Source organism: Aquarana catesbeiana, linkage group LG03 (genome assembly GCF_042186555.1).
Source record: "Aquarana catesbeiana isolate 2022-GZ linkage group LG03, ASM4218655v1, whole genome shotgun sequence".
Classification (NCBI taxonomy): Eukaryota; Metazoa; Chordata; class Amphibia; order Anura; family Ranidae; genus Aquarana; species Aquarana catesbeiana.
In genome coordinates this window covers 599,478,210-599,501,722 of record NC_133326.1, presented here as the reverse complement: position 1 = coordinate 599,501,722, position 23,513 = coordinate 599,478,210, and the positions used below count along the sequence as shown (strand labels likewise).

At 44.2% G+C, this 23,513-nt stretch overlaps 1 protein-coding gene across 2 annotated transcripts in view; it reads left to right on the top strand.

Moving 5' to 3' along the window:
* The window catches only part of KANSL3 (KAT8 regulatory NSL complex subunit 3), a 168,677-nt gene that overhangs the window by 50,369 nt on the left and 94,795 nt on the right, over positions 1-23,513 (top strand). For both annotated transcript variants that reach the window (XM_073622066.1, XM_073622067.1), the window contains exon 12: positions 18,021-18,084. In XM_073622066.1, coding sequence (XP_073478167.1) covers positions 18,021-18,084 — 64 coding nt within the window. The remainder of the gene's footprint in view (positions 1-18,020; positions 18,085-23,513) is intronic.

Below are 23,513 nucleotides of genomic sequence, written 5' to 3'. Positions count from 1 at the left end.
TTGTTTACATCTTGGCAGACCGCCGTTCTATCTATGTGTGGGCTCCCCCTGTGGCTAATCAGTGCGCCTGATCGCACCTCCGGCGAAGCGCACTCGCTAGAGGCTATTTAACAAAATCACGTATAGGTACTTGATTTTGCGCAATAGAGCCAACCTGCAGCAGCATATAGGCAGTCCGGCAACTGGTTAAATGAACAGGCAACTGGATCGTTTTTTTGGGGGGGGGGTTCTTTTTATGGTTACAACCGCTTTAGGAGATCTTTTGCAGACCAGTTCCTTTCAGCTGGCTACTTCTGGACATCGGAGTGTGATCCACACACAAAGGTGCATTTCAGATCTTACACTGCACATAGAAGATGTTGGAGGGGGGCACAGTGACATACTAGGCTACCTGTATGCTGAACATGCTATTTCTGATGCAGGTATCCTCTGGCAGTGACAGGGAGTGCTTTAATTATCCCATTAGACCTGTTCACCTGGGTTTAGGCCCTTCTTCCTTAAAGCTGGGCTCCAGCCTATCTTTCAGTCTTGCACAGTTGTACAGGGTCCTCTCTTGTACTGTAATTATTTACTCTGATTTTCCTGCACAATTGCGCTTCTCTCAATGTGCATTAGTTGCAGCAAGTCAGATAGAGCCAGTCTCATTTCCTTACAGGAGGATATCCAGCATCAGCTAACCCTTTCCTCTCCAGCCTGACTGTCCCTGGCCTGTCCGATTTCATTCATTAGATTTCAGTTCTTTCAATTATGGTGGATCATCATCATATTTGGGTCTTAACTGGGATGGCAAATGCAACCTGCCTGAACACCCACTCCTCCAACCATCTAGTAATTTTGTTATTTGCATAATGCCTCCCAAGAGCCAGCTCACTGCTTGCATTGGGGCTGAGCGCTCCTAAGCTGATCATAGATGGATCCAAATTCTGCCAGGTCAGCAAGGACTGGCCAAATTTCGATTCATCTAAGGCCATTCCCACTTAAAAGAAGTTGATCTAATAGTCGATTCTGTTGAACAGGAACGTTGGAAAATTTTTATTTGATCACCGGCTGCAGCCAGTAAGCTGCAGCACTGGTCAGTTTATTCTGACTGTGGAAGAGTCCTCACTGTCAGAATACAATAGTACAGCATGGAGGATTCCTCCATCCAACTTGTTTGTGGCTGATCAGCGAAAAAAAAGACCCATCTATGGGCAGCCTTATGTGGAGTACTGTGGCAGGGCGCTCTGATGTTTTTACAATGCTAGGTACAGCACTCTGCTGACCCCTCCCGCCAGTCATGATCTGCTAGCAAAGAGGCCCAGTGATGAGGTCACTGGATCTAAAAAGTAATATAATGAAAACAGGTTTTATTTAAAAATGTCATTAGCATGTTGATGGAGGAGAGAGGAACCAGGAAAGGCAAAATATAAGCAGATTAAACCTCAGCTTTAACTGTTTTTAGTAGGCTTTTGAAGAATGCCCTTCTGGTGCACTTCCCTGTTTGGTTTTACCCAGACAAATGTCCTTCATCATCCTGATAAGTGTCCTGTCTGTTGCTCAAGCAGGATTATTACAGAGCATTTTTTACTTCGGCAAGGTGTATGTCTGCCCTAGGGTTTTTTTTCCAATTGTACACCAGCCGTTTGGCCGACTTCTGTTGGACAACCATTCTGGAAAACCAGCAGCTGATCGGAGTGTTCTGGCTGGGGGGGGATGTATTAAAGGATGTAAGGGAAGGCTCCCCGCCTTAAGAATACAATAGCTCAGTGGGAGTGATTCCCCCATCCATCTTGAATGTGTGGATAGGGGAATTGGTTAATTTTTATTTTTTTTGTTCCACATGCTAGTTGAACGGAAAAAAAAATGAATCAATAGGGCCTGCCGAATTTTCACTGCCACTAACCACCAATGCAGGGGGGATCGTGGCAGTAAAAGTTAACCACCCCTTCCCCCACTTTGGTGATCATGGCAGTAACACTTAACTTCCTCATCATTGCTGTCAACGAGAGCAGCCAATTCTCTGGCTGTACCATTGCCAGCTCCATTGTGCATGCTCTCTGCCAGTGGAAGCTGTTCAATTCCTCTTTTTTTCTCTACAAGCCACCCTAAGTGACTCTTTGCATCAGTCATGGGGGCAGCTCCAGGATTGCACATAGATACACACGTCCACCCTATCTCCCTCTCTCCCCACCGCGTCATAACTCTGTCATCAAGTAGGGCAGGTCTTCTTTTCCCTGCCGTACCTGACACATTACGCAAGCTTGTTCTGGGCCCTGTTATACATTGTGATTGGCAGAAACTCCTCCAGATAGCCTTGCTGCCAGTGTTTATCACATAATAGATACATATTTTTTTAGCACATCACCATAGCATCACCACTGTGCGAGCACAGGAAAAGTACTTCCGCTTCTAGTGTGATGTTTGTAGCTGCGTCACAGGATTATTCCTTGCTCTTCCTCCAGATATTGGAGTTCAAGGTAGGGAGTGATTGAGAGATGTCACATGACCACGGTATATGAACTCTTCTAGTAATTATTTTGCTGTGTTTTAACCACTTGCCGACCGCCTAACGCATATATACGTCGGCAGAATGGCACGGGCAGGCAGAATCACGTACCTGTACGTGATCTGCCTCCCGCGGGCGGGGGGTCCGATCGGACCCCCCCCCCCCCGGTGCCAGCGGCGGTCGGCATTTCACTGGGAGCGTTGGGAGGCGAGGGGGAGACCATCCGATCGTGGCCCCCTCCTCGCGATCGCTCCCAGCCAATCGGAATCCTATCCTGCCTGTGTGTAGTTTCACACAGGCAGAGGATGTGATGTCATCTCTCCTCGGCTCGGCAGTTTCCGTTCCAGCGCCGAGGAGAGAAGACATGTAAGTGCACAAAACACACACACACACACAGTAGAACATGCCAGGCACATAAAACACCCCCGACCCCCCCGATCGCCCCCCGATCCCCCCCCAACCACCCCCCCAACCACCCCCCCGTCACAAACTGACACCAAGCAGTATTTTTTTTTCTGATTACTGATTGGTGTCAGTTTGTGACAGTTACAGTGTTAGGGCAGTGAGTGGTAGCCCCCTTTAGGTCTAGGGTACCCCCCTAACCCCCCCTAATAAAGTTTTAACCCCTTGATCAACCCCTGTCACCAGTGTCACTAAGCGATCATTTTTCTGATCGCTGTATTAGTGTCGCTGGTGACGCTAGTTAGGGAGGTAAATATTTAGGTTCGCCGTCAGCGTTTTATAGCGTCAGGGACCCCCATATACTATCTAATAAATGTTTTAACCCCTTGATTGCCCCCTAGTTAACCCTTTCACCACTGATCACCGTATAACCGTTACGGGTGACGCTGGTTAGTTCGTTTATTTTTTATAGTGTCAGGGCACCCGCCGTTTATTACCGAATAAAGGTTTAGCCCCCTGATCGCCCGGCGGTGATATGCGTCGCCCCAGGCAGCGTCAGATTAGCGCCAGTACCGCTAACACCCACGCACGGAGCATACGCCTCCCTTAGTGGTATAGTATCTGAACGGATCAATATCTGATCCGATCAGATCTATACTAGCGTCCCCAGCAGTTTAGGGTTCCCAAAAACGCAGTGTTAGCGGGATCAGCCCAGATACCTGTTAGCACCTGCGTTTTGCCCCTCCGCCCAGCCCACCCAAGTGCAGTATCAATCGATCACTGTCACTTACAAAACACTAAACGCATAACTGCAGCGTTCGCAGAGTCAGGCCTGATCCCTGCGATCGCTAACAGTTTTTTTGGTAGCGTTTTGGTGAACTGGCAAGCACCAGCCCCAGGCAGCGTCAGGTTAGCGCCAGTACCGCTAACACCCAAGCACGCACCGTACACCTCCCTTAGTGGTATAGTATCTGAACGGATCAATATCTGATCCGATCAGATCTATACTAGCGTCCCCAGCAGTTTAGGGTTCCCAAACACGCAGTGTTAGCGGGATCAGCCCAGATACCTGTTAGCACCTGCGTTTTGCCCCTCCGCCCGGCCCAGCCCAGCCCACCCAAGTGCAGTATCAATCGATCACTGTCACTTACAAAACACTAAACGCATAACTGCAGCGTTCGCAGAGTCAGGCCTGATCCCTGCGATCGCTAACAGTTTTTTTGGTAGCGTTTTGGTGAACTGGCAAGCACCAGCCCCAGGCAGCGTCAGGTTAGCGCCAGTACCGCTAACACGCACGCACGCACCGTACACCTCCCTTAGTGGTATAGTATCTGATCGGATCAATATCTGATCCGATCAGATCTATACTAGCGTCCCCAGCAGTTTAGGGTTCCCACAAACGCAGTGTTAGCGGGATCAGCCCAGATACCTGCTAGCACCTGCGTTTTGCCCCTCCGCCCGGCCCAGCCCACCCAAGTGTATCGATCGATCACTGTCACTTACAAAACACTAAATGCATAACTGCAGCGTTCGCAGAGTCAGGCCTGATCCCTGCGATCGCTAACAGTTTTTTTGGTAGCGTTTTGGTGAACTGGCAAGCACTAGCGGCCTAGTACACCCCGGTCGTAGTCAAACCCGCACTGCAGTAACACTTGGTGACGTGGCGAGTCCCATAAGTGCAGTTCAAGCTGGTGAGGTGGCAAGCACAAGTAGTGTCCCGCTGCCACCAAAAAGACAAACACAGGCCCGTCGTGCCCATAATGCCCTTCCTGCTGCATTCGCCAATCCTAATTGGGAACCCACCACTTCTGCAGCGCCCGTACTTCCCCCATTCACATCCCCAACCAAATGCAGTCGGCTGCATGAGAGGCATTTTCTTTATGTCCTCCCGAGTACCCCTACCCAACGAACCCCCCAAAAAAGATGTCGTGTCTGCAGCAAGCGCGGATATAGGCGTGACACCCGCTATTATTGTCTTTCCTGTCCTGACAATCCTGGTCCTTGCATTGGTGAATGTTTTGAACGCTACCATTCACTAGTTGAGTATTAGCGTAGGGTACAGCATTGCACAGACTAGGCACACTTTCACAGGGTCTCCCAAGATGCCATCGCATTTTGAGAGACCCGAACCTGGAACCGGTTACAGTTATAAAAGTTACAGTTACAAAAAAAAGTGTAAAAAAAAAAAAAAAAACACAAAAATATAAAATAAAAAATAATAGTTTGTCGTTTTATTGTTCTCTCTCTCTCTCTATTCTCTCTATTGTTCTGCTCTTTTTTACTGTATTCTATTCTGCAATGTTTTATTGTTATTATGTTTTATCATGTTTGCTTTTCAGGTCTGCAATTTTTTATACTTTACCGTTTACTGTGCTTTATTGTTAACCATTTTTTTGTCTTCAGGTACGCCATTCACGACTTTGAGTGGTTATACCAGAATGATGCCTGCAGGTTTAGGTATCATCTTGGTATCATTCTTTTCAGCCAGCGGTCGGCTTTCATGTAAAAGCAATCCTAGCGGCTAATTAGCCTCTAGACTGCTTTTACAAGCAGTGGGAGGGAATGCCCCCCCCCCCCCACGTCTTCCGTGTTTTTCTCTGGCTCTCCTGTCTCAACAGGGAACCTGAGAATGCAGCCGGTGATTCAGCCAGCTGACCATAGAGCTGATCAGAGACCAGAGTGGCTCCAATCATCTCTATGGCCTAAGAAACCGGAAGCTACGAGCATTTTATGACTTAGATTTCGCCGGATGTAAACAGCGCCATTGGGAAATTGGGAAAGCATTTTATCACACCGATCTTGGTGTGGTCAGATGCTTTGAGGGCAGAGGAGAAATCTAGGGTCTAATAGACCCCAATTTTTTCAAAAAAGAGTACCTGTCACTACCTATTGCTATGATAGGGGATATTTACATTCCCTGAGATAAAAATGATTAAAAAAAAAAAAAAAAAAATGAAAGGAACAGTTTTAAAATAAGATAAAAAAAAAATAATAATAATAAAGAAAAAAAAAAAAAAAAAAGCACCCCTGTCCCCCCTGCTCTCGCACTAAGGCGAACGCAAGCGTCGGTCTGGCGTCAAATGTAAACAGCAATTGCACCATGCATGTGAGGTATCACCGCGAACGTCAGATCGAGGGCAGTAATTTTAGCAGTAGACCTCCTCTGTAAATCTAAAGTGGTAACCTGTAAAGGCTTTTAAAGGCTTTTAAAAATGTATTTAGTTTGTCGCCACTGCACGTTTGTGCGCAATTTTAAAGCATGTCATGTTTGGTATCCATGTACTCGGCCTAAGATCATCTTTTTTATTTCATCAAACATTTGGGCAATATAGTGTGTTTTAGTGCATTAAAATTTAAAAAAGTGTTTTTTCCCCAAAAAATGCGTTTGAAAAATCGCTGCGCAAATACTGTGTGAAAAAAAAAATGAAACACCCACCATTTTAATCTGTAGGGCATTTGCTTTAAAAAAATATATAATGTTTGGGGGTTCAAAGTAATTTTCTTGCAAAAAAAAATTATTTTTTTATGTAATCAAAAAGTGTCAGAAAGGGCTTTGTCTTCAAGTGGTTAGAAGAGTGGGTGATGTGTGACATAAGCTTCTAAATGTTGTGCATAAAATGCCAGGACAGTTCAAAACCCCCCCAAATGACCCCATTTTGGAAAGTAGACACCCCAAGCTATTTGCTGAGAGGCATGTCGAGTCCATGGAATATTTTATATTGTGACACAAGTTGCGGGAAAGAGACAATTTTTTATTTTTTATATTTTTTTTTGCGCAAAGTTGTCACTAAATGATATATTGCTCAAACATGCCATGGGAATATGTGAAAGGCAGTCATAAATTAAAGGCTGTGTAAATTCCAGAAAATGTACCCTAGTTTGTAGGCACTATAACTTTTGCGCAAACCAATAAATATACACTTATTGACATTTTTTTTACCAAAGACATGTGGCCGAATACATTTTGGCCTAAATGTATGACTAAAATTGAGTTTATTGGATTTTTTTTAGAACAAAAAGTAGAAAATATCATTTTTTTTCAAAATTTTCCATGTATAGCGCAAAAAATAAAAACGGCAGAGGTGATCAAATACCATCAAAAGAAAGCTCTATTTGTGGGAAGAAAAGGACGCAAATTTCATTTGGGTACAGCATTGCATGACTGCGCAATTAGCAGTTAAAGCGACGCAGTGCCGAATTGTAAAAAGTGCTCTGGTCAGGAAGGGGGTAAAACCTTCCGGGGCTGAAGTGGTTAAATATTTTAATTTTTATTGTGGTGAGAGGTTGGTTGCTAGGAAGTTGGTAATCAGGGTTTATTATTAATTTAATTATCCATAAATTGAATGACAGCCATTTGCATGGTAATATGTTATACTTTAAATGTTTGTTGCCCTAGAAAAAAAAAAAAGGATCCTGTTCCCTTAAAGCGTGTTATACAGCACAGTGCTTGTGCTGTGTAATTTGGCTTCCGGTATCACCTAAAATACCTGGCTGATCCTGCCTGGTCCCCCACATCCCCCCTGTAAACTGACTATGGTATACCGTGGCTGCTGAGCCCTGACACCACGGTCAGCTTACGTGCCTCCGTCATCTGCAGCCCTGCTCTCCTCTGTCCTCCTCCCCCTCCCCTCCCTGCCTGTCAGCTCCGTCCACTCCACGATCCTCCCCTCCTGGTGCAATCAAATCTATAATATAAGCCTGCCATGTGTCCCTGTGCCTTTGCTGTATAAAAAAGATGCAGATTTTATCGTATATCAGAGCGTCTCCCAGTGCTCACGTGACTCCTCGGCTCTCTCTCCTCTGTCCTCCCCGGCTGATGTCAGCGGCAGTGCTCGGCCCCGCCCACTATAGCTGTCAGCCAGGCAGAGGAGATAGCTGAAGTCACGTAGCGACAGGAGCTGCTCTGATATACGATATAATGGGCGATTTTTTTTTTTTTTTTTTTTTTTTTAATACAGCACAGGGGCACATAGCGTTATATAACAGAGAGGATGGCATGATCATCATATAGTGGGTTAACCACTTTAAAGGGGTTGTTAAGGCATTGTGTGCAATCACTTCCTGACCCTCTGCTAGGATAATCTGTAGTATATGATGTATGCCGTTTTGTAAAATTCATCTTCTTAATACCTTATTCCTTCTCCCCGATCATCGGTCGCACGACCGCCGTCGCTCTCTTCCTCCGATGTATGTACTAGGGAGGGAGGGGTCAAGATCTCCCTCTGATTGCCGGGCAGTCACGTGACATCACTCTGTAGTGCATACATCTAAGGAAGAGAGTGACGGGCGGTCACGTGACTCTGATCGGGGAGAAGGAAGAAGTTATTAAGAAGAAGAATTTTACAAAACGGCTTACAGTATATACTACAGGTAATCCTAGCAGAGGGGCTGGCAGTGATTGGGAGCAGTAATGTTTGCACTGCTCGGACCGGTGCTAGAAGGGGAGTGGAGGGGTGGCTCACACACAGAGCTGACAGGCAGGGAGGGGAAGGGGGAGGGGGAACACAGGAGAGGAGAGCTGCGGATGACGGAGGCACCTAAAATGACCATGGTGTCAGGGCTCAGCAGCCATGATTAACCAGGGTCAGTTTACAGAGGGGAGGACATAGCCAGGCAGGATCAGCCAGGTATTTTAGGTGATACAGGGGGCCAAATTACGCAGCACAAGAACTGTGCTGTATAACATGCTTTAAAGGAAAAGGTTCTTTTTTGTTTTTTAGGTAAAAAAAGCTTTAAAGTAAAACAAAACCAAAACTTTTTTTTTTCCCCACTTTGGAAAAAAGTACTGCACAGGAGGGTAGGATTATAACCTGTGTAAGGTTTATTTTTGCCATCTGTGTCCCATTGGGGGAGATTTCTGTTCACTTCCTGGCCCCTAGCCAGAACATGAAGTGAGGGAAAATCCCTTGTTTTCAGAACTGGAAGATTTTCCTTGTTCTCCTGTTCTGGGGTCTTGGGATTTAATGTTACTTTCACTTTGTGATAATGGTAAACAGGACAAATCAAGAGAGTGAAACTCCCTAATGGGGACACAGAAGCAATAAAAACCTGACAGGTGTTTCTAAAACCCACTCTATCCAAAACTAAAAAAAGTTTTGCCTTTAGTTCTTCAACTATCCATGGATTGATCGAGTCAGCAGATGTATTACAAGTCTCGGCAAGCCAGTATGCTCAGTCCCAGCAGATTGCAGCAGGCAATGATTTAGCCAGACAGGTGTATCATGCATTATAGCAAGTTAATTTAGCTAAAAGAAATGCAGGTAAAAAGCAGCAGCAAGCTAATTTATGAAGCAGTTATATAGCTATAGCAGTCATTTGCATAGTAATATATTGTACTTTAAAGTAATTGTAAAGAATTTGTTTTTTTAAAAACAAACAAAAAAAGTTATATTTACCTGCTCTGTGCAATGGTTTTGCACAGAGCAGCCCTGATTCTGTTCTGGGTTCCCCCGCTGGTGCTCTTGGCTCCACTTGCGGGCTCGATCCTGCGCTGCACTATGCGCGTCTGTTGACAAACAGTGGCGCTTGGCATCAGCCCCTGCTCCCTCGTCCCTGGATTGATTGATTGACAGCAGCAAGAGCCAGTGAGAAGGGGGAGAGAGCTGTACCTAAAAGGTTTTTTTACCTTAATGCAGAGAATGCAATAAGGTAGAAAACATTTAACCTTTACAACCACTTTAACAATCCATGAGTTGCGTGAGACAGCAGATGTATCAATAATCTCACCAGACTGATGTGCTCATTCCCAGCAAATTGATTGCAGCCAAATATGCATTGTAGCAGGCTAATTCAGCAAACAAGTACTACAGGTGAACAAATGCACCACAAGTCCAAGCAAGCTGGTTGTAAAACAGTTGTATATGTAGCAGCCATTTGCATAGTGCTGTGATATACTTGTAGCGCTGGTAGATTTGCAATCTACCGCATGTTAGGTAAATTTAGTAAATTGTGCGTTAGGAAGGTTAAAGTTTGCCTCTGTTCCAGCTTGGCTGACGTTGTGTGTGTTTCCGTGCTGACCGGTGTGTGTCGCTGTCGCCACTGGTCAGGGTTGGAAAGGCAACGTGTTGAAGCGTATGGATGCTCCTCTGTCCCGGAGGCACACTCGGTGGAGGTGGTCCTCCGCGTTGCATTCTGGGCGAGGCTATTTATGGGACAGACGCCATATTTTGGGGTTTGTTTTACAGCCACCTGCTGGCCCTCCTGGCCGACAGGTATGCGTTAAAGAGCTACTTCGTGGTCCTCCGTTCGGGAGGCTCACGATACAGCGGCGCAGGGGTGGGTCCAGAGGCTTTTCTGGAGCCTACCACCGCAGCCGAGGAATGGTCCTGAGCTGTCGGTTCTGTGTGACGAAGCTGGACAACCGAGGAGATCCCAGGGGAGGACCTGTCTTGGAGAGATCGCGCAGCGTGCTGGTCTATAGAGGGGCCTGGTGACTCGGTTGGAGGACGTATCCAAAAGTAACTATACAGCATAGTGTTGCCGGCTCGGCTTAAAGGTTCAAGCACTGTGACTGACTTTCACTGCAGAAAACCCTATACATCCTGTGGCAGAGGATTGTACGGATTTTGTTCCCAAACAAGTCTGTGGCAGAGACTTTGATTTGTGCTGCGTGCTGGCTGCTAGACCGGTGAGAGAGGCCTATCCAGACGAGCAAGGAGTGTGTCCCACGAGGGGAGTGCATTTCAAATAGTATTTGAATTCTACGAGGACATTTTGTCAAGAGAACCCTACCAGAGAATATTTGAGTTTCTTCTGCAAGTTTCCTTTCTACCTCTTTCCTGCTACTCCCTAAGTCGTTTGTTTTAATAAAGCATTGAAAACGTACTCCAGTGTTGGTGCCTGTGTTGTCCAGGAGTAAACTCAATGGAACCCTAGACCCGGTGCCGGTGAAACAGAGGGAAGCAGAGTGAAGGTAACAGACCCGCTTAAACCAGCAGCTCCACCCTGAGTTAGTGCTACATACTTATTCATCTATAGATAGAGACTGAATTGGCAGCTACATATTGAAGGGGACTGTGCTGCAGATGAGGATCAGCATGGTGCTAATAGGGCCTGTGGGGCAAACAAATGCATTTTACCATTAGGCATTCACGGAGGGCCACATGCTATGTCTCTACAGTAGTGTAAACATTCTTGGTCTGACATCAGGCTTAGCTTCTGTGCTATTTACCACCTGCAAAACAGTACTGGTAGTAAGAGAGTATCCTGGGCTGGCCTACAATTTTTTCTGTCTGCCAGTGTCCAATCCTCCTTTAGACAGCACTATATATCGACATTTGGCCTCATCTGTTGTCCGCTTCGGGCATGTTTCCTTTAGGCAGCTATTGAGCTGCATGCAGTCCCCAGTTCCTGATCATTTTGGGCATACTAGGTGTTGCCCTCCCCTCAGATGGACTGTTTTTGGACGTGCTGAATAATATATGATTTCCTGTGTTCCTCAACTAACAAAGAAAAAAATATTTACTGAGTACAAAAATTCTATTTTACCACTTAACCACTTAAGGACCGCCTAACGCCGATTTACGTCGGCAAGGCGGCACGGGCAGGCAAAATCACGTACATGTACGTGATTTGCCTCTCGCGGGTGGGGGGTCCGATCGGACCCCCCCCCGGTGCCCGAAGCGGTCCCGTTCTGTTCCCCGGCGATCCGAGATGAGGGGGAGGCCATCCGTTCGTGGCCCCCCCCTCGCGATCGCCGCCGGCCAATGGGAACACTCCTTTGCTGCTGTATGCTAAACAGCAGCAAAGGAAATGATGTCATCTCCCCTCGGCTCGGTATTTTCCGTTCCAGCGCCGAGGGGAGAAGACATCAATGTGAGTGCACAACACACTACACACACAGTAGAACATGCCAGGCATACAAAACACCCCGATCCCCCCCCCGATCGCCCCCCGATCCCCCCCCAATCACCCCCCCCCCCCTGTCACAAACTGACACCAGCAGGTTTTTTTTTTTTTTTTTTTCTGATTACTGCATAGTGTCAGTTTGTGACAGTTACAGTGTTAGGGCAGTGAATATTACCCCCCTTTAGGTCTAGGGTACCCCCCTAACCCCCCCTAATAAAGTTTTAACCCCTTGATCACCCCCTGTCACCAGTGTTGCTAAGCGATCATTTTTCTGATCGCTGTATTAGTGTCACTGGTGACGCTAGTTAGTGAGGTAAATATTTAGGTTCGCCGTCAGCGTTTTATAGTGACAGGGACCCCCATATACTTCCTAATAAATGTTTTAACCCCTTGATTGCCCCCTAGTTAACCCTTTCACCACTGATCACCGTATAACCGTTACGGGTGACGCAGGTTAGTTCGTTTATTTTTTATAGTGTCAGGGCACCCGCCGTTTATTACCTAATAAAGGTTTAGCCCCCTGATCGCCCGGCGGTGATATGCGTCGCCCCAGGCAGCGTCAGATTAGCGCCAGTACCGCTAACACCCACGCACGCAGCATGCGCCTCTCTTAGTGGTATAGTATCTGATCGGATCAATATCTGATCTGATCAGATCTATACTAGCGTCCCCAGCAGTTTAGGGTTCCCAAAAACACAGTGTTAGCGGGATCAGCCCAGATACCCGCTAGCACCTGCGTTTTGCCCCTCCGCCCAGCCCACCCAAGTGCAGTATCGATCGATCACTGTCACTTACAAAACACTAAACGCATAACTGCAGCGTTCGCAGAGTCAGGCCTGATCCCTGCGATCGCTAACAGTTTTTTTGGTAGCATTTTGGTGAACTGGCAAGCAAGCACCAGGCAGCGTCAGGTTAGCGCCAGTACCGCTAACACCCACGCACGCACCGTACACCTCCCTTAGTGGTATAGTATCTGATCGGATCAATATCTGATCCGATCAGATCTATACTAGCGTCCCCAGCAGTTTAGGGTTCCCAAAAACGCAGTGTTAGCGGGATCAGCCCAGATACCTGCTAGCACCTGCGTTGTGCCCCTCCGCCCGGCCCAGCCCAGCCCACCCAAGTGCAGTATCGATCGATCACTGACACTTACAAGGCACTAAACGCATAACTACAGCGTTCGCAGAGTCAGGCCTGATCCCTGCGATCGCTAACAGTTTTTTTGGTAGCATTTTGGTGAACTAGCAAGCACCGGCCCCAGGCAGCGTCAGGTTAGCGCCAGTACCGCTAACACCCACGCACGCAGCATACGCCTCCTTTAGTGGTATAGTATCTGAACGGATCAATATCTGATCCGATCAGATTAGATCTATACTAGCGTCCCCAGCAGTTTAGGGTTCCCAAAAACGCAGTGTTAGCGGGATCAACCCAGATACCTGCTAGCACCTGCGTTTTGCCCCTCCGCCCGGCCCAGTCCAGCCCACCCAAGTGCAGTATCGATCGATCACTGTCACTTACAAAACACTAAACGCATAACTGCAGCGTTCGCAGAGTCAGGCCTGATCCCTGCGATCGCTAACAGTTTTTTTGGAAGCTTTTTATTGAACTGGCAAGCACCAGCGGCCTAGTACACCCCGGTCGTAGTCAAACCAGCACTGCAGTAACACTTGGTGACGTGGCGAGTCCCATAAGTGCAGTTCAAGCTGGTGAGGTGACAAGCACAAGTAGTGTCCCGCTGCCACCAAAAAGACAAACACAGGCCCGTCGTGCCCATAGTGCCCTTCCTGCTGCATTCGCCAATCCTAATTGGGAACCCACCACTTCTGCAGCGCCCGTACTTCCCCCATTCACATCCCCCAACGAAATGCAGTCGGCTGCATGAGAGGCATTTTTATGTGCTCCCGAGTACCCCTACTCAACGAACCCCCCCCAAAAAGATGTTGTGTCTGCAGCAAACGCGGATATAGGCGTGACACCCGCTATTATTGTCCCTTCTGTCCTGACAATCCTGGTCTTTGCATTGGTGAATGTTTTGAACGCTACCATACACTAGTTGAGTATTAGCGTAGGGTACAGCATTGCACAGACTAGGCACACTTTCACAGGGTCTCCCAAGATGCCATCGCATTTTGAGAGACCCGAACCTGGAACCGGTTACAGTTATAAAAGTTAGTTACAAAAAAAGTGTAAAAAAAAAAAATATATATATAAAATAAAAAAAAATAGTTGTCGTTTTATTGTTCTCTCTCTCTATTCTCTCTCTCTATTGTTCTGCTCTTTTTTTACTGTATTCTATTCTGCAGTGTTTTATTGTTATTGTTATTGTTATTGTTATTATGTTTTATCATGTTTGTTTTTCAGGTATGTAATTATTTATACTTTATTGTTTACTGTGCTTTATTGTTAACCATTTTTTTGTCTTCAGGTACGCCATTCACAACTTTGAGTGGTTATACCAGAATGATGCCTGCAGGTTTAGGTATCATCTTGGTATCATTCTTTTCAGCCAGCGGTCGGCTTTCATGTAAAAGCAATCCTAGCGGCTAATTAGCCTCTAGACTGCCTTTACAAGCCGTGGGAGGGAATGCCCCCCCCCCCCCACCGTCTTCCGTGTTTTTCTCTGGCTCTCCTGTCTCAACAGGGAACCTGAGAATGCAGCCGGTGATTCAGCCAGCTGACCATAGAGCTGATCAGAGACAAGAGTGGCTCCAAACATCTCTATGGCCTAAGAAACCGGAAGCTACGAGCATTTTATGACTTAGATTTCGCCGGATGTAAATAGCGCCATTGGGAAATTGGGGAAGCATTTTATCACACCGATCTTGGTGTGGTCAGATGCTTTGAGGGCAGAGGAGAGATCTAGGGTCTAATAGACCCCAATTTTTTCAAAAAAGAGTACCTGTCACTACCTATTGCTATCATAGGGGATATTTACATTCCCCGAGATAACAATAAAAATGATTTAAAAAAAAAAAAAATGAAAGGCACAGTTTAAAAATAAGATAAAAAAGCAAAAAAATAATAAAGAAAAAAAAAAAAGCACCCCTGTCGCCCCCTGCTCTTGCGCTAAGGCGAACGCAAGCGGCGGTCTGTCGTCAAACGTAAACAGCAATTGCACCATGCATGTGAGGTATCGCCGCGAAGGTCAGATCGAGGGCAGTAATTTTTGCAGTAGACCTCCTCTGTAGATCTAAAGTGGTAACCTGTAAAGGCTTTTAAAGGCTTTTAAAAATGTATTTATTTTGTTGCCACTGCACGTTTGTGCGCAATTGTAAAGCATGTCATGTTTGGTATCCATGTACTCGGTCTAAGATCATCTTTTTTATTTCATCAAACATTTGGGCAATATAGTGTGTTTTAGTGCATTAAAATTTAAAAAAGTGTGTTTTTTCCCCAAAAAATGCGTTTGAAAAATCGCTGCGCAAATACTGTGTGAAAAAAAAAAATGAAACACCCACCATTTTAATCTGTAGGGCATTTGCTTTAAAAAAATATATAATGTTTGGGGGTTCAAAGTAATTTTCTTGCAAAAAAAAAAAAACTTTTTCATGTAAAAAATAAGTGTCAGAAAGGGCTTTGTCTTCAAGTGGTTAGAAGAGTGGGTGATGTGTGACATAAGCTTCTAAATGTTGTGCATAAAATGCCAGGACAGTTCAAAACCCCCCCAAATGACCCCATTTTGGAAAGTAGACACCCCAAGCTATTTGCTGAGAGGCATGTCGAGTCCATGGAATATTTTATATTGCGACACAAGTTGCGGGAAAGAGACAAATTTTTTTTTTTTTTTTTTTTTTTTTTGCACAAAGTTGTCACTAAATGATATATTGCTCAAACATGCCATGGGAATATGTGAAATTACACCCCAAAATAGATTCTGCTGCTTCTCCTGAGTACGGGGATACCACATGTGTGAGACTTTTTGGGAGCCTAGCCGTGTACGGGACCCCGAAAACCAATCACCGCCTTCAGGCTTTCTAAGGGGCGTGAATTTTTGATTTCACTCTTCACTGCCTATCACAGTTTCGGAGGCCATGGAATGCCCAGGTGGCACAAAACCCCCCCAAATGACCCCATTTTGGAAAGTAGACACCCCAAGCTATTTGCTGAGAGGTATAGTGAGTATTTTGCAGACCTCACTTTTTGTCACAAAGTTTTGAAATTTGAAAAAAGAAAAAAAAAAAAAGTTTTTTCTTGTCTTTCTTCATTTTCAAAAACAAATGAGAGCTGCAAAATACTCACCATGCCTCTCAGCAAATAGCTTGGGGTGTCTACTTTCCAAAATGGGGTCATTTGGGGGGGGTTTGTGCCACCTGGGCATTCCATGGCCTCCGAAACGGTGTTAGGCAGTGAAGAGTAAAATCAAAAATTCACGCCCTTAAAAACGCTGAAGGCGGTGATTGGTTTTCGGGGCCCCGTACGCGGCTAGGCTCCCAAAAAGTCCCACACATGTGGTATCCCCATACTCAGGAGAAGCAGCTAAATGTATTTTGGGGTGCAATTCCACATAGGCCCATGGCCTGTGTGAGCAATATATCATTTAGTGACAACTTTGTGCAAAAAAAAAAAAAAAAAAAAAAAAAGTGTCACTTTCCCGCAACTTGTGTCAAAATATAAAATATTCCATGGACTCAATATGCCTCTCAGCAAATAGCTTGGGGTGTCTACTTTCCAAAATGGGGTCATTTGGGGGGGGGTTGTGCCACCTGGGCATTCCATGGCCTCCGAAACTGTGATAGGCAGTGAAGAGTGAAATCAACAAGTTACACCCTTAGAAATCCTGAAGGCGGTGATTGGTTTTCGGGGTCCCATACGCGGCTAGGCTCCCAAAAAGTCCCACACATGTGGTATCCCCGTACTCAGGAGAAGTAGCTGAATATATTTTGGGGTGCAATTCCACATAGGCCCATGGCCTGTGTGAGCAATATATCATTTAGTGACAACTTTTTGTAAATATTTTTTTTTTTTTTTTTTTTTGTCATTATTCAATCACTTGGGACAAAAAAAATAAATATTCAATGGGTTCAACATGCCTATCAGCAATTTCCTTGGGGTGTCTACTTTCCAAAATGGGGTCATTTGGGGGGGTTTTGTACTGCCCTGCCATTTTAGCACCTCAAGAAATGACATAGGCAGTCATAAACTAAAAGCTGTGTAAATTCCAGAAAATGTACCCTAGTTTGTAGACGCTATAACTTTTGCGCAAACCAATAAATATACGCTTATTGACATTTTTTTTACCAAAGACATGTGGCCGAATACATTTTGGCCTAAATGTATGACTAAAATTGAGTTTATTGGATTTTTTTTATAACAAAAAGTAGAAAATATCATTTTTTTTCAAAATTTTCGGTCTTTTTCCGTTTATAGCGCAAAAAATAAAAACTGCAGAAGTGATCAAATACCATCAAAAGAAAGCTCTATTTGTGGGAAGAAAAGGACGCAAATTTCGTTTGGGTACAGCATTGCATAACCGCGCAATTAGCAGTTAAAGCGACGCAGTGCCAAATTGGAAAAAGACCTCTGGTCCTTAGGCAGCATAATGGTCCGGGGCTCAAGTGGTTAAAGGCAGTAAGTGGAGCTCTAGAGTCTGTTAATTCCAAAAGAATGCGGTTTGATCTTCAGCACACATAACTAAATAGGTCAGATGGGCACATCCTAATCTGTTTGCTCTTAGGGCCCAGTACTGATTTTTAAGTGGAAAGAACCATGAAACAAGGGAGAAACCGCTGCTGGACTTGCATTTTAGAGAGTTTAGCATGCTTTGCGAGGAAATTGTTTTAGAACCACACCGAGTCAAATGTTGCAAAATAAATATTTCATACAAGTCGTGGGAAATTAAAGTCAAAGATATACATATAAAAAAACTTGTAGATATTAAAATACCATAGTAACTTGCCTAATTTTTATTACTCAAAGGGAATATGTAGTGAGTTATACATGTTTTCTTTATAAATGGTGGCCATGAAAAAAAATGTATCCTTTATAAAGAAAAAAACAAAAAAAAACCTATGAACTAAAAAAATAAAAAAACAAAAATAATAAAACGAACCCACAACCATAGAAGTCCAGTTTAGTAGGTCTCTGATTATTTTTGCTTGTTGACTAGAATTATTGATAAGGTCATTTAGAAGTGCCCTTATTTTTTCAGAATAATATTACAGTGGAACTGCTGAACAGAATATTGCATTGAACAAAACATTTTTTTAAGTTGTGTAATGTCCAGTAAAAAATATTTTAATATTTGAAAATGTCACTCATACACTTCTGTTTTAATCTATTTTCCCAGGATAAGCAAAATGAAGAAAAAAACAGAAAGTCTGACCCAAAGTATGGTGGACAGGTGCATTCAGGTAAGATGAACTTAGGTTCTGTATTGGTTTATGTAGTATTTGTGCATTTCTGATATGGTAAGTACCAAAAAATTTACTTAAAATGCAGGGTGATGGTGTGTAATTTTGTGTAGAGAATATCTTTTGACTGTCAGTCTTTGTGTTTTGTAGGACCCTATGGTGTACCTTATCTAAATGTTAACACATTAACATAGATTTTCAGTTCCATAATCTAAAAAAATCATAGGACTTTCAACAGTTATACAGATCAGAACAAACCGCAGTAACTGACACTTTGCTGTTAATGTCATGTTAACCACTTCCCGTCCGCGCTATAGCCGAATGACCGCTACAGCGTGGACCTACTTTGCCGGGAGGATGTCATATGATGTCCTTCCATGCATGGGTGGCCTGCGCGCCCCCTGTAGGGCGCACGCAACATGCTCTGTGATCAGCAAGTTAATGAGACTCGGCTGATCACAGATCAGAGTGCCCGACCCCTTACCATGTGATCAGCTGTAAGCCAATGACAGCTGATCATGTGATGTAAACAGAGACGGTAATCGGCTATTTTTTCTCCTCGCTAATAGCGTGAGGAGAAAAAAAAAGACAATCAAAAAAAAAAAAAAAAAAAGACGATCACTGGCGGCTGTCCCCATCAAGAGAGCAGCCACTGCCTCATCTGTGCCGCCTACCAGTGCTCTTAGTGCCACCTATCAATGCCACCTATCAGTGTTGCCTACCAGTGCCCATCAATGCCATCTATCAGTGCCACCCATCAATGCGGCCCATCCGTGCCGCCTTATCTGTGCCCATCAGTGCAGCCTCATCAGCGCATATCAATGAAGGGAAAAAATTACCTGTTAGCAAAAAAAAAAAAAACCCCAGTGGTGAATAAATACCACCAAAAGAAAGCTCTATTTGTGTGAAAAAAATGATAAAATTTTATTTGGGTACAGTGTTGCATGACCGCACAATCATTCAAAGTGCAACAGCGCTGAAAATTGGTCTGGGCAGGAGGGGGGTTTTAAGTGCCCAGTAAGCAAGTGGTTAAATTAGGTTGTTTAGCCTAATTAGCCCTTTTATCTGATTACATGATGTTTATTAAAAAATGAGTGATAGTAGGAAGAAAGTAGCTGGAGAGTAAAAAAAACAAATTGGGCAAATGGGAAATTCTGGGTAATATTAATTGCAAATTATTAAGTTGCTCAAGATGCATTACGAAGATTTGTATTCAGGTGTTATCCTAAACTCTAATCAAGAGAACCAATTTGGTCACGGTGGATGGCGTTATGCTTTTTAAAATTGTGCTTGAGTGAAAGTATTTTCAAACTCTTTCCCTGTGTGCAGAATATTGCAATAGGATTTTATTACTGATGCATAAACTTCTAAATTTCTTCAATTTGGATCCTTTGAACAGATCAATTAGAATCAGATAAGATCCATAACTGGCAACTTATTGTTTTGGGGAGGGGGCAGAGGGGACTAAGCAAATATCTTCGAACAGCAGTGCAGTGCATTGAGTTGCAATTCTGTTAACATGCTGCATTTTTCTGCACTGCATCAGACCGCACATAACACCGCATTGTGGTATGAATGAGGCACATAAACAATTGTTTTCTATGTGCCCTAGGAGTGACTTACATTTATCCAGTGCTAAAAATGCAGGTCACCACACATAATGACATAATGTGAGCGAGCTCCTAAAGCCGAACTTCAATTCACCTCCAAACCCCCCTCGGGCACCATCTTTAGGGTGCATCCACAGGGGACTTTCCATGTGCGCACAAAAATAGGGAAGGTTTCAGACTTCCCTGGTAGCCATCTTTGTGCATGCGTAGTAAACCACGCATTCTCAAATTTCCCACAGGGCTCTCTGGGTGACCTGATCCCTGCAGCATATCTGTGCACATGCAGGGGGTGGGGAGAAAGTCTTGCCTAGGCAAGAAATGCAGAAGTGCACAAATAAAGTACTTAAAAAAAAAAAAAAAAGCACAGCAGGGCAGCACAACATTAGTCAGGGTGAAGGTCCACCTTTAACCACTTCAATACCAGGCACTTTTTAGCAGCTGTGGTGGCACATCTAAAGAGGCTTCGCTGATAATCAGACCGACCCCCTCCCCACACCGACAGGGAGAGTCTCCGATCGGCTCTCCTTGTCAGCGCGAACCGAGGAATGCCGTTTACTGGCACTTCATGGTTCACGCGATGATCAGCTGTGATTGGTTAGTTAAAGAGGACCTTTGCCCCCCTCTCTCCATTTACCTATTTTCCCCCTGCTTACTGGGTTGTCTCTTGTGCACATTTTAGATACTCATCCACCCAGAGGTGGGTGAGATTCTCTTGTCTTCTGCAACCGCTCGGCCCCATGCTGCCTTGTTGCTTGTCGCCAGCTCTTTTGGATTCAGATGGTGCGCCTCCTGATGAAGCGGCACCAGGCATGCCCACTTCCTCCTTTCTGAATGAAGGGGTATGCCTCCCGCGATAGTGCCCCGCTGCAGAAAGTGCATGTGACATGCATATCCCTGGAGGTACAGGGAGCATTGTGCACGTCATTCACCTAGGCAAGTGACAGCGCTGTTCATGTAGCAGAGGGGTGGATTGAAGGAAAGTTTATTTCCGAGAATGAAGATCCACTTTAAGTAGTTTTGTACTGACTACTAATTAAAAAGTTATTTTAACCAAAGCCATTGTTTGCATATTAAAGGTACCTGTATGAACTTTCCAATTAATTTCAGGGCATCCTTGCACCCCAGACTCCTCGGGCTTTTAAAAGACATTAAATTGTGCAGTCTCCCAGGTGTTGCTTTTTATTATTGCTACTTTTAACAGTAAGTTGGATCCAGCTAAAGGAATTTCGCTTACTTTCATTGACGGACACATCTCTTCTGATTTTTGACCATAGGGTTTTATAGCGTATAAGAATAAACCTCAAGTCGTGGAGTTTTGTAGGCAATTGAAAAAGAGATGATCCATAATTTTATAAACCATATAAATTTTATTACAAAAAGATTTCAGTAAAATTCCAAATTGGAAGTAAAAAGATACAACAGCAAGTGATGATATCGCACTACATGAAATTAGATACGGTCATAAAGAGGTAGTCCCCAGCTACTTGCTGTTTCTTCATTGGTGAATTACTATGAAATAGAGTAGATGGGGATATCCAACACGTTTCGAAAGATGCAATTATAAGCAAATATTCCTCAGGGAATAATACCACTTCTGAAACGTACAATTGAATTGAAAAACAATATATATTATATATAACTGTATATGGATATACAGTCCCTGACAAAAGTCTTGTCGCTTCTCTATTTTGTAGAAACTCCTGCTATTAACCTGACTTATAATTAATCAATTGGTGTTAGAAATAGCTCATATGAAAAGCTAAAGCCCTCCCAAATGATGTTTAATGCACTGAAATAAATTAGTTTCACTGAAAAAAGATTCATCATTTAATCAAGACAGACAGGTCAAATTTTGGCAAGACAAAAGTTTTGTCGCCTATACAGAAATTGAACAACTTTACTGAAAATCCAAAAATATGTCAGCAAATTAAGTAGTGGTGCTGTGAGATCCAAATTCAATATCTTTTATGACTTCCATGAGCTTGAAGGACAGCATCCATGCGGTTTGGCAAGGATTCATACAATTTATTGATGAAGTCATCAGGAATAGCAAAGAAAACAGTCTTGCATGCCTCCCAGAGTTCATCAATATTCTTTGGTTTCGTCTTCCATGCTTCATCTTTCATCCTACACCACATATGCTCAATGATGTTCATGTCTGGTGACTGGGCTGGCCAATCCTGGAGCATCTTGATCTTCTTTGCCTTAAGGAACTTTGATGTGGAGATGGAAGTATGCGATGGAGCACCATCCTGCTGCAAAATTTGGGTTGGAAATATAAGAGGTAGCTAAGATTTCTTGGTATTTTAGACTATTGATGTTGCCTTCCACCCTGCAGATCCCTCGCACACCCCCATACTGGAAGCAACCCCAGACCATGATTTTGCCTCCACCAAACTTCACTGTTTTCTGGGTAAATCTCGGCTCCATGCTGGTTCCAGTAGGTCTCCTGCAATATTTGCAGCGACTGTGGTGTAATTCAACAGAAGATTCATCTGAAAAATCCACCTTCTGCCACTTTTCCAGAGTCCATCCTTTTAGCAGGCTGTGGCCCTTGGCAAATGCCACAAGGTTTTTCAATTGTCTTTTGTTTAGTGCTGGCTTATGGGCACTGATTCGACCATGGAGGCCATTTCGAGACAGAATCCGACAAACTGTTCTGGTTGACACAGTGACTTCAGGTGACCAGGTCTCGTGGAGCTCTGCTGCAGTGGAAAATGGGCTGGCCTTGGATTTTCGAGCCAACAAACGGTCCTCTCGAGCAGTTGTCTTGCGGGGTCGGCCTGACCTGGCCTTGTCCAAAACGTCTCCAGTCTCTTCAAATCTTTTTTTTATCCTCTGAACTTGACGCTGAGACACATTGAAGGTGTCTGCCACATCAGCAGTGGATCTGGTCTTCAGCCTCTTGATAATCAACACTTTAGTCGCCGGGTGAATCTTAGGCATGTTTGCAGAGGTCTAGTTGCAGTTGAGAAGGTCTAGTGTACTGGTGTTCTTTTTATACACACCTGAGACCTAATTGATCTATTATTAGTCACAGGTGAAGCTCATATAACAAGGCGACAACACTTATGTCTTGGCAAAAATTGACTCAATGGATTTTACCAAGCTGTGAATATTAGAATACTTTTTGTCAGTTTCGTTTTACACTAAAACATTATTACAAAAGCTGTTGGGATTAAAATTACCCATTTCTTGTAACAAAATCTTGATGTATGTATATATATATATGTGTGTGTGTGTGTGTGTGTGTGTATATATATATATATATATATATATATATATATATATATATATATATATATATACATACACACGTACAAACATATCCATATATACACTTACAATGTTTACATTTTCTTCTCCTTGAAATGTGTCATATGTCATCATATACTCTTCATAAACTCCCGAGACCCACAAACAAAGCCAAGCTGTATAATGCCCCAAAGGGAGATAGAAGATGGACTATAGAGAAGAAAAGAAAAAAACAAACAAAAAAATGATGAAAAAATCCCTTGGAAGATACCGTATTTATCGGTGTATAACACACACTTTTTTCCCCTTAAAGTCAGGGGGAAATCGTGGGTGTGTGTTATACGCCGATCTCCGCTCCGCTGAGGGCAGTGAAGCGAGCGCCGCCGATACCACATAGCCAAGTGTACTCGGCTAGTCTCGGCTCTGCTCACAGTCGTGCCCAGTCCCGCCATTGGACTTATTTTATGTCCATCATAGGGGCGGGACTGCGAAAGGAGCCGAGCATAGCCGAGTACACTCGGCTTTGTGTATGTCGGCGGTGTTCCGTGTAGAGCTCATAAATCA